Source organism: Python bivittatus, unplaced genomic scaffold (genome assembly GCF_059951505.1).
Source record: "Python bivittatus isolate LINGU-HERP-01145 unplaced genomic scaffold, Pbiv_v1 ctg000020_np1212, whole genome shotgun sequence".
Lineage (NCBI taxonomy): Eukaryota > Metazoa > Chordata > Lepidosauria > Squamata > Pythonidae > Python > Python bivittatus.
In genome coordinates, this window is record NW_028277030.1 from 131111212 (window position 1) to 131123651 (window position 12440).

The 12440-nt window shown below is 36.7% G+C and overlaps 1 protein-coding gene across 3 annotated transcripts in view; it reads right to left on the reverse strand.

Moving 5' to 3' along the window:
- The window catches only part of USP34 (ubiquitin specific peptidase 34), a 170366-nt gene that overhangs the window by 14157 nt on the left and 143769 nt on the right, over positions 1–12440 (reverse strand). For all 3 annotated transcript variants that reach the window (XM_088149723.1, XM_088149716.1, XM_088149729.1), the window contains 5 exons: positions 11653–11810; positions 10805–10883; positions 10537–10663; positions 10291–10398; positions 8808–8912 (listed from right to left, as the gene is read on the reverse strand). In XM_088149723.1, coding sequence (XP_088005849.1) covers positions 8808–8912; positions 10291–10398; positions 10537–10663; positions 10805–10883; positions 11653–11810 — 577 coding nt within the window. The remainder of the gene's footprint in view (positions 1–8807; positions 8913–10290; positions 10399–10536; positions 10664–10804; positions 10884–11652; positions 11811–12440) is intronic.

The following is a 12440-nucleotide window of genomic DNA, read 5'->3' on the forward strand; positions in this document are numbered from 1 at the left end:
AGATACTACCTTGGTATTGAAGTGTATAGATCTGACAATGGACAAATCTATCTAAGTCAAAAGAAAAAGATAGAACCGTTATTAACACAAATGGGAATGTCAGATGCTAAACCTGTAAAAACACCAATGGTTTGTGATTTTCTGAAAGGTGAAATGTGTGAAGAATTGTGTGAAAAACCTGAAGTGTATCATTCTGTAATAGGTTCTATCCTTCACCTGGCACAATGGACACGCCCTGATTTGTCATATTCTATAGGAGTTTTAAGTTGTAAAGTAGCCAAAGCAACAGAGCATGACTGGCAAGGATTAAAAAGAATAATAAGATACTTAAAAGGCACAATAAACCTTTGTCTTAAAATGTCAACTATTGGGCCTGAAAGTCCTGTGATTTTTGTTGACAGCTCTTTTGCAGAGGAGGGGGATAGAAAATCTGTAACTGGTTTTATTTGCAAATTTGGTGAATCTACTATTGCTTGGAAAGCAAAGAAACAAACATCAATAGGTATTTCAACAGCAGAAGCAGAATTTGCAGCTTTGTCAGAAACAGTCTGTGAGTTAAGATGGTTTCATCAATTATTCACTGACTTAGATATACATGTATCATTGCCTTATACAGTGTATGAAGATTCTCAAGCTTGTATAGGGTTAGCTAAAACAGAAAACCTAAGAGCTCATACAAAATATGTAGATGTCAAGTATAAAAATGTAAGACAAGCTATTTTAGAAGATTTCATAGATCTTGTGTATTGCGTATCTGAATCAAATCTTGCAGATGTGTTCACTAAACCTTTATCTATTGTAAAACATGAAGCAATGCTTACTAAACTCGGATTTGAACAAATGTAATTGTTACTAAATATTGTAATCAATTTACTGTACCACCCTGTAATGTGTATTGTATTTCGAAAGCAATTTGGGAGGGGTGTTAGGATGTTCTCATGGGAAGAAGAGCAAATCGCTTATCTTCAAACAAAATGTTATGGCTATAGAAATCACGCCACCTGTATTGGCCTTCTAGTTTGCACGTATACTGCTATTTACTGCCACCTATTGGTGTCTTCATCCTAGTTACCTAAGGGGAGGTGCATAGTTCCAATAAATTGTGGGTGACTGTATGCTTCAGTGCTAGTAGGGTTTTAGTCATCATGTAATCAGTTTTATAGATTATGTAGTTGTAACTAATAACTAAGTAGTGTACCACTTCTCTGAGAGTTGTTGGCTAAAGACTTTGGAGTTGAACTTGTGTATTGGATAAGTTTTGTTTTTAGTCTTGGATGCCACATAAATGAGAAGAAGTGATTTTTATATGTTTTGCATGAAACCTGTATTTTATGTAGTTTTATTTTTCTCAATAAACAACCAGATATGTTTTATAACTTCTGGCTGGTTTTATTTGGAGGACAAGATAAAGACATTGCATTCTTTAAATCTCTCTAATGTTGGTGTGTATTTTTGGTGTGAATGTATTCACACCTCCACCCTGCCTGACATCAGGTTCATTAAAAGAAAAAAAAAGGATAATATCAGGGGGTATGAGCCCTTAAAACAACTAACAGTGCCTAGAATATTTCTTAAACACATCTTGGCACATGACCATCCCAACAGATACACAGGAGTGGGTAGAATCATAGAAAGGGGAAGGTAAATCCATCTATCCATCAGTGAAGAAGAAAATCTTCCAATGGCAAACATCTTGAATTTTTCAAATGGGTCTCGGACAGGAAAAGCAGAAAGGTGGGGATTAGCTCATTAGAGATGCAGCATTCTTTTTCAACTCTTAACTGTGGGCATTCCTCAGCAACTTTCTATGTCTATGTAACTAGGAAAGCCTTATCTGTAAGCAAAGGCGGGGAATTACTCTCCCCAAGTCTCCATATAGCCCTGAAAGATTATCACTTCAGGGAATGGGTGAGGGATACTATTTCCCATGAGATATTTGGAGCATGACTATTTTTATGCAAGGAAAAGGTAGCAAATCCAAATCCCACCATTCATCCCCACAAATATAAGGGGAAATAAAGAAGGAGCAGCCATAACTGTAGCCAGGCTTCCCCACAAAAATAAGAGAATGCAAAAAAAATTAGCAATTTCCTTTTCTCCATCAGGTTCTTCCAGCCCATCTTTTGTTTCCTCTTCCTGTTCCTCCAGTATAGGAAATCCTTCTCTCTGGAGCCCTTTTCTTAGGAAAAGAACACATTTTATGAAAAGACGTAAGCGTTTGTGAACTACAGCTTACTTCATCAGATGTGTGGAACAGTTGAACTGATGTAGGATTTAAATTGGGTTGAGGAGTGGGTGTGGGGTAAAGGGAGGGGAAGACAGGTTGGTTATGCAGATGCAGGTTACATGTGAGACAGATTACAAGTATCTTATCAATGTGTTAAAAATACAGTTTATTGAGACCTTTTGAGAAAACTTTTTGAGGTATGTGAATTCAGCAGTCTGTTGCTCATTTGTGCTATTAAAGGCTCTTTTTTCCAAAATGGTCACTTGTAATCTGCATTAGAGCATCCCGGGAGGCTGAAATGCTCTGGAATTACTCTATCCTTGCTTTGAGTCCTGATGTCAAACTTGTATCCATTAATTCTTTTGTCCTGTTTTCCTTATACATAGAATCCAGAGGGGCATTGCTGGCAGATGATATAGCACGTGAAAGCTTATGCCTTTTAATTAAATTTTGTTACTCAGAAAAGATGCCACCAAATTGATTTTTGGTTACCATAGATACAGTTTCCTCCTGTGTCACTTGGCAATTCAAAAATTTCTTCTAACCGTGACAGCCTGGAGGAAGGAAAACTTTCTGGGGAGGGAATGGAGGCTTCAGATATGTCTATTTATGTCCAAGTCCTGTAGGATGCTTAGAGCGGTAGTTCACATCGACAGACAACAGAGGGACAAAACAATCCTACATGCTCAGGAAATGGTTAATTGTAGTGGCTAGTATCTTGTTAATATGTATAAGTTAGATAGTCCCTTCATAGTTGTGAGAATCTGGAAAATTCTCTTAAGCTCAACCTTTTTTGGTTTTTACCTTTTCAGTCTTTTTTTTTCTTCATGGTATGGTTTTTTCTACTTCCTTGTGAACAATGGTACTGTCTGAATTGTAAGCAAAATACAGGTAGTCCTTCAACTTATGACAATTGGGACCGGAATTTCCATTGCTAAGCGATGCATTGTAAAGTATGACATCGCTTAGCAACAGCAATCCCTGAAGTCTTGGTTGCTGTTGTTAACTGAATCCCACTGTCATTAGATGAGGCAACTTCCTGCCGGTTTCCCACAACCAAAGTCAGTGGGGAAGCCGGCAGGAAGTTGCAAGTTCCAGGCCAGCAGGCAAGTAAGTGGCTGCTGCTGGGGGGGAGGGAGTGAGGGGGTGTGCAGGAGTGCACAAGAGGCACCGCATGTGTCAGAGAAGGTGCCCGGGGGTGCTGAGCAGGTTGGGGAGAGTGTCCAGGGGTTGACTTTCCGGAGAAGCCAGCAGTGAAGGTTGAAGTGTGAATGGGTTTCCAAGCGCCCAGATCATGATCACATAACCATGGGCATGCTGGGACGACCGTAAGTCTGAGGACTAGTCATATCCACCATTCGTTCAGCACTGTTGTAACTTCAAATGGTTGCTGAATGAATGGTCATTAAGTCAAGGACTACCTGTACATGTTCTCTTATATGAAAGTGATACAATTCTTTAAGAGATGCAATTGGCTCAAGAAGTGAGGGAGAAACAACAGGAGAGAAATGAAGATAAAAAGCAGAGCTGAAATTAGTTAAAAATAGTAATGAGAAGATTGTCCAATAACTGCTATTCTTTACCACACTTTTGCTGCACAGATAACCCATACCACACAACACAAAATCCATTCCCTTTGCCTAGTGATGCTAAGGCAGCTCTCCTAAGGCAATGTGAATTTGGGCAACTATAACAGTTAAATAGTTCCCTTGGCTGATTTATCAGCCACCAAAGCCTCCACAGTTATTCCACGGAGGAGGACCTGTGTGATAAAACAGCAAGAATACTTCACAAGGGGTTTGAGACCTCGGCACCTGCTATTTCACACTTCAAGTGCAAATTCCTTGCTACCATAACCTATATGTGGACAGAGGAAATAGGCATATGTAATCTGTGTGGTCGCCATTGGGACAGATTTTCTACAGGATATGCTTCAATTTGGGGTACATTTCATGGATTCTAATATGGTAATTAGGAGGATTATGAGTGCAAGATTCCATGTTTGCTGAGCATCAATTCCTTTTGTTCATGTACTTGATGTGGAAACAAAAGACTTCAAAATGATCTTCCTATGACAAAACTGGTGAACATAAACCAAGAATGTTTCTTTTCTTTCCAAATGACATGCACCCAGACCATTCTAAAGAAGGCTGCAGACTAAGCTTTATTTATTTTTATTTATTTTAAAAAGACTTATATAGCTGTCCATATTGTAACTACAACTCTGGGCAGCTCACAAGACAATAAAAACAGCACCCCCCCCAAACAACCATAAGAAAAACTAATTTTGCCCCAGGGCAACACTCTTCCATACATCAACTTGCTGAGCTCCAACCTCATTCTACCCCAACACCTGTGGGGGTAGGTCTAAATGGTCTAAATCACAGGTCCTCAGGGAATCCACTTCTAATTCACTATCAGCTTCCAAATTTTCTAGAAGCCCCAAAAAGCCATCTTCGCACAATGTCAAGCCCAAGCAGGGATCCATCAAGAAATGGTTATAGGAATTTTGCCATATTTGATTCCATATAATAGTGAATGAGGGAGACAGTGTTCTTAAAACTTTATGTGGGATTTGCTTTGATTTCAAAATGGGCATCAAAACATTAGAAATGTTGTAAGGCCATCAACCATCTCTTTGAAATCAGCGTGAAAGAGGAAGTACCAAAAAGACACCTCAAGTGGGAGTCCATTCTGTCTTGTTTTTGATGTCTTGGAGGAATGGGGACATAAGTTATCCTAGATTTGAATGGTTCAACAATTTGGGACAAAAACCCTAAAAGTGGGAAGACTACAGGTAGTCCTTGGTTTATGATGGCAATTGGGACCAGAATTGCCATTGCTAAGCAACGCAGTTGTAAAGCACGAGGTCATGTGACCATGTCACTTAACGATGGCAGTTCCAGCAGTCCCAGTCGCTGTCATTAAGTGAGAACCTCATGTGACCATGAATTCTGACTTCCTGCTGGCTTCTGCATTGACTTTGCTCTTGTGGGAAGCAGGCAAAGGATGTCAGAAATCACTCCGGAGGGCGGAGCTGGCGTCGCGGCGATACGGCGGGCGATCCTGGGCTCCCAGGATGGCAGCCGATATCTCCTCGCCCGGACGGTCCCGATGGACCTAAGCCGTCCCGTAGAGATGGCGAACGCAAAGGGCGCGTCCCGCGGATCTCAGGGACGCCGCAAGTCCCAGATCGATCCGGGGAGAAGCTCTTGAAGCCGGTGGAGGAGAGGCAGCCAAAAATGGCTGCGAAAGCCGGGACAGCTCCAAAGGAAGATGGAAGAGAAGGGTGTCAACTGGGTGAGATGGACTTTTACTATTCAACTATTCTTAGAGAACACCTTAAGTAACTTAAAGAGATTTTTAAAAGTGAAGAAAAGTGGATTAAGCGGTGAGATTGAACCCTATTAAAAAAAAGAAGGGGGAGAAAATTTTTCTTTTCAACTTTCCCTTTTTAGTGGAATTGACAAGATGTTTTTCTTTTAAAAAAAATATATTTTTTAACTGGATTGGCTTTCTCTTTTTAATACTCAATAACTTTTTATTTTAAGCCTTTTTTTTTTACTAAGATTTTTTTATTGTTATAAGAAATTTATATCTTTTTGACTTTGAAATGGGGAAAGTGGAGTTAAGAGAAAGTAAATGAAAGAAAGTTGCACTGCCATTTAGAGGCGCGAATTAGTGCTTTTTTTTTTTCATTGTGACGCACGCTCAAAGACCCTGTGCTTTCTAAAAAGATAGTGGGATGTGCATGTTTATACAGGTGCCATCCGTAACTATAAACAAGAAAGTGGAGTTGAAAGCGACTTTGAAAACATTAAGATGGAAAGTTTGAGCCAGTCACAAGAGCCTTGATTAGTGGCAGTAGCTCTTTTTTCTGCTAGAAGCTCTGCTTTGCTTTCTATTCCCCCAGATGGATTTTTTTTTTAAAGAGGCTTAGCCTTTTCCTTCTTTCCTTTTTTTTTATTTTTCCTTCTTTTTTCTCTCCTTTTGCTTCTTTTTTCTCTTATTTTTGGCAAGAACAAAGATAAAGAATCCTTTGACTCAATGAAGGTTTATCAAGATAATAGACTATACGAGAAACACAATGCAGAAAAAGATCTTTAAACTATTGAGGATGACTATAAAAAATTGGAAGAAGAGCTGCAGAAATTCTCAAAAAAAAAAAAAAAAAGATATTAAAGCTAAAATGGACTTAATTAAACATAAAACGGGATCATTGGAAAAGGAAGAAATAGTACAAGAAATCAGAAACATTAAACGGAATTATTGTGAGGCCTATAAACTGAGAATTAAAAGGGTTAATCAACTGATAAATGAAGAGAGACAGATTTGTTCTTGGCACTGAGGGTGAGAAAAAGATTATACAAGATTATAATGGAAAATCGTACTAAGAGAATGTACAAAAAGAAGAAGTAAAACAATATTGAAAGAAACTATTGCAGATGTTTAAAGAGAAAATCAGGGGAATACAACAATGATGGAACTGACAGAAGCTTCTAAAAGCAGAATGTTCAAAAGGACACTTATTATTGCTTTCTCTTATCCAATAATATAGAAAAAAGGAATGAACAGCCAGATATTTTGGGACATTGAATGAAAAGGGTGAACTCAAAATTATGCAAGCGCTGGAATAAAGTATAAATCTGAGATATATAGTTAAAAATTGTATAACATGTAGTGAAATCTGGTTAGAACTGTAACTTGGTTAGAATTGTAATTGATACTGTAACTGATATTGGTTAGAATTGTAACTCTTAAGAATTGGAAAAATTAAAAAGTACTTATGCAGGAGGAAGTTATTCAAAATTATGGAATGTGCAGAGATGAGTTAAATTGAGATTTGAAATTAGAGTAAGAAGATAAGCAATTTTATATGACACGGGATTTGTTTTTATTAATGATTAGATGAGAAAATATAGTAATGTAATAGATTAGGAAATTTTATAATAGAAATTTGATATTAATTATTATATATATACACATATAATAGATAGATGGAGATGTATTACTAATCCTATTGAAAGTTAAAATTTTTTGTAATATATGATTTTATAGATTAGCTATGAATGATTAATAATTGTTAATTGATAAGTATACAAGTATATTTTTGAATAGATGATATGAGAATTTAAGATTATGAAAGGGGCACCAACGAGTTTAACTGGTTGACACACGGTATAAAATGGAAGATGCTTTTTTATGCCTTTTTATGTTTTTGTTTGTCCATGTTTGTTTTGTGTTTGTTGTAAAAATAAAAAAAACATTATAAAAAAAAAAAAAAAGAAATCACTCCAAAAAACCCCACAATTTTTTAAGTCCTTAAACTTGTATAAAACGTTCTTTCGCTAAGGACTGAAAGAAACTCACCCAGTGTAGTAAAACTTGCCATTATAAAGGTTCCTAATGTCCAAAAAGTAGTTAACAAGTCCAGAGAGGAATTGTGAAGAGACGGTCCATCACCGGCTCTTCATTCCACAGCAGTCACTGGCTCTGCTCTCAGTGGAGCAGTCTTCAGTGCACCATTTCTTCCCTGGAAGTCCAGTATGTCAGAAATCACAATCATGTGACCATGTGGATACTGCAACGGCCGGAACCTCAAGGACCGGTCATAACTACTACTCATTCAGCACCGTTGTACATTTGAATGGTCGCTGAACAAGTTAAATGAGGGCCACCTGTAACTGGGTTCCATTTTTTTTCTTACTGCAATTAAAAGTGCTGGTTATCATCTTTAAAAGCCCTGAATGGTAGAGGGCCAGGTTATTTATGGGACCACCTCCCTTGAGGGTATTTGCCTATTCCACCAGGTTAGATAAGGCGTGCATACTCCAGGACTGTACCTTTAAATGTAGGACCCAGGCAGCACCCTTCTCAGTAGTGGCCCTGCCCTTTGGAACACCCTTCCCCCTGAGATCTAGCAAGCCCCTACCCACCTAGCCTTTTGGAATGCCTTGAAGACCCGGCTTTTCTCACAAGCATTGGGGTAGCATGAGGCTGTAGCCCAGTAAAGTTGTTTGCTGATATGTGGGATGTTTTGTTTTTTGGGGCACTGGGAGATTTTATGATTTTTTTTTACTGTTTTTATTGTTGTTTGTAAGCTGCCGAAGATTATGGTGCATAAGATGGGTGGCTATATAAGTCTTATAAACACACACACACACACACAAAACCAAATAAATAAAATTGACTTTTATCAACAAGCAAAATGTCTTAGCCTCAATGGCCGTTACAAAGACTTACCTTTCTACTACAGTAGGGAAAAATAATAGAAAATTACTCAGTTTCTAACACAATAATGACTATTAAAACAGATTGCTATTGTTTGAGTTGGCCTTGGAACCTCAGACGTTTATGAAGAAGAACAGATGACCACCTGGGTATCAGGGGACTTTCTCTCTTTATTTATTTATTTAGCATTTTGATTTTGGCATCAAGGAACAATGCCTTTCCCCTGCCTCACCTCTCAGACTACTTTCTGCCTCAAAATAAAGCTGTAATCTCAAAACAATTTTATTATATTTTAAATTATTATAGCTATATACAAGTATAAATAGCCTTGTCATCTGAAAATACATACTTGGTATGTTACTATGATGGTATGTGCAATGGTTGTGCTGGAGAAATGGAACTAGAGTGTGCAGAAAATCATGAGGGCTTAATAGCACCAGCTCCTTGAGGACATCTGCAAAAGAAAAAAATGACTTTGTATTTAATTATTTAGTTACTGGACTTATATGGTGCTCCATAACAGCAGGGCTATGCTCTTAAAAAGAAATCTGCACTCTAATAAATTTTGCAAATTGTATAAATGTAAAGTAGGAAAAACCACATGCATGATTTGTAATATTTGCTATTTTGTGTAATTCAGGCATGATATTAAAATCTGGTTCATGATTTATAGAAAAGTTATTCAGCCATCCCCATCTTCAATATCATCCACTTTAAGAATGTTATAAGAATTTACAAAAAGAAAATATTGCAACCAATATAACATTCTATGTCTTGTATGCTTTACTGTACAATCTGTCTATAGATTTTAAGCACATTTGTTATATGCACTTTTATCTATAGCATCTTATGTTGAGTCAGAGGTTGCTCAGGAGGATTCCTTGCTAACTTTCTCAAATGGCTAGTTGGGATGGGAACAAGAAGACCTCAGGAGCTTCAAATGTGTCTTTAAATGCCAACTCAGACCATTTCATGATTAACTAGAACATGTTGTTTGCAATAAGCACATCTGCCTACTGCCATCAGCTCCTCCTGTGAGTGGGGCAAATTGCAAATCAGCTACCTATGCTTTGTCTACAAGTGTGTTATCTAACTCATACTTCCGGTCAGAGCTCACCAAGAAATGTTGCCATTGCCTGAAGACATAGTTAACTATTATGCTACTTATGCCTTTACTTTGGACAGAGCCCAACTAGCTGGCAGCACTTAACCAAACTTGGTCAGACTTACTTATCACTTGAATGGGAGACCACCAGGAACTACCAGGTCTGTAAGCTAAATTGAGAAACTGAAGAAAACACCTAGATGGCAAACTACTTCCATCTTGTTGCCAAAAAAGCTACATGGTCCTGTGCATGAAATCACTATTATTCTTGAGAAGGAGTGTAACTGCAAGTACAAGATTGTACAGTTGGGAGGGGAAAAAAATGATGCTAGGAAAGCGGAAGGAAAGAGAAAAAGAAGACAACTAGGAGCAAGATGGACTCTATTTTTTCTTTTTCTTCTTTTCTTTTTTTAGTTTGTATTAGTTTTTTATTGTTGTAATTGTTAATAAAATTACTATTAATAATAAAACAACTAATAATTGGTAATAATAAAATAACAACAACAATAAAATTACTATTTTAAAAAAGAGAAAATCTATCTATTGGGTCAACAATGACTTGATGGCACATAATCAGTCAATTAATCAATCATTTAATCTCTACTCTTTAACTCTACCAACCACAATTATATCAAAATGGAAGTTTGCTTGTTTTATTTTATCTTTGATATGTGACTGATGGATAAATTGAGCTCAAAGAAAGTGCATTAAGTTTAATATACTTTACCTATACAAGCATTTCTAAGTTCCGGAGGACTGTAGGAATTTAGCAAAGTTAAAAGTTTATGGGCAAATTCTATCCGCTCCTGCCATTGGATAAGTGCTTGTTTCACATCTGAAAATATACAACCAAATTAACACAGTTTACAGTTCTGCCATATAAACAGCTGATTGACAGTGGCAATTATACTTTGGTTCTCATCTCTTTTACTTTTAAAAATAAAAACTTACATTTAATAAATAAAATCCAAACCTTTTCTTTGCAGATATGGCCGGGTGGATTTGAGGACGGAAAGGAATATAGACAGAAGCTCTACCAGGTCTCCAGTTACATGGCAAGCTGTGGCTTCATGGTACATCATGTGCAGTGTATTGAAGGACTGCCAAAATATATATTTTAAATGACATAGCATATTACTAACATATAAAGAAGGCATTCCACATATAGTAAGTCCTAATTTACCTTATTTTGCAATACCCCCACAAGAAGGCTAAAATAATAAAAGCAATAATATTCCTACCTCAGTCATCAGGATTAAGCCTCTGTTAAATATGACAAGAAGCCGATCCTCATCAGTTTCTAATAATATTCGGAAGGCACTTGGGGGAAAATAGTAAAGAAAAAATAATTGTAAGATTAAAATTTGTCTTGATATGGGCACCATTCTAGTATCTTAATCTTCAAAGCACAGATAACAGATTGCAATATATTTTATATTTTTCTTCATTCTTCATTAATTGTTCTGAAAATAGGAATAGGAGTTGTGCTGGTATTTTGACCTAAAATGTATGGTTGGGCAAAACATTAAAATACTATTTTGATTTCCAAAGCTAACCTTTCACATCACTATATTTTTTTAGCCTTACTAGGAAAACATGTAATAGAGGAAGGGGAATGTTAAGTGTCCAAGAAAAAACAAACCTATATATTTCAGTGAGAACTCTGCAATGTTCACTTGGGGATGGGAAGACATGAACTTCTGTTGCCACCTAGAAAGCTAAACACTGAAGTGGGCTAGATGGGTAACAGACAAACAAAAGTTTCTGGACAATACAAATAGTTAAGGAAATGGGATTGGTGCAATATCATTTGATTTGACAAAGGCACTGGTAAGTCCTATGGCAAGGGATACAGATGCTGCCAAATTTCCTTTCCCAATTACAAACTCCATATAGGAATATCAAAAATATTCCATTTTAGAGAGCATTTAACAGTAGCAGGCATTATAACAACTTCTATCCCAACAATGATCAAAGATTTGTTTCTATAGCTGTAATATATTGTGAGAATAGAATGCTCAGAAAAGCACCAAAATCATTCTGTGAACTCTAACATTTATTCTATATCAATACTCCAAACATGAAATACCTTATTAAAGTAGTCCAGCATGACCGTCCATCTAAGCAGCGAAGGTAACAGCTTATAGTAGTTTTTTTAAATTGCTTTATGTCTTCCAGTTCTTCCTCTCTCATATCAGGCCTCTGAGCTACAAAGAGCTGCATGAGATTAAACAGCTCTTCCACTGCCTAAATAAAGAGAAGAAACATCATAAGGCTTACTGAAAATTCTCAAATTCCAGTTATTGTTTACAATAAGGTAAATAGTTTAAAAAAAAAAGATTAATGAATTTACCAAAGGTGTTCATATTGTAGTGCCATCTTAAAAAATGCACTCTTGGTTTCACATGCTCTTGAGCTTTTACACTTTTCTACAATACTTCCTTTTTCAACTCTGTAATTTGAACTATGTTTAAAACTGAAGGAGAAATGGACCAAACTAATACAAATAAATACAGTGAATCCTCATTTTAATGAACCAATTGGGGGGAGGGTGTCCACTGGTCCCAAAGGCCCATTAAATATGAAAATACGCTAGTTACATAATTAAGCCATTTTGCAAATCACATAAAATTAAGATATAGTTAGCATAAATGTAACTGTCTCATCTGGACTCCTTTGGATGCATCATGACTTATTAGTTCAGGGGAATATCTGGATGAAAATCTAGTCCATTGTATTCTGAATCTATGAAATGGGGTCTGTTAAATCAAGATTTTACTGTATGCTGAAGTGGAGAATAGGGCACATTAGTGAAAACTGGATTTAGTATATAAAAATAGAATGTTTTAATACTATTTTATTTCTATACCATTCTTC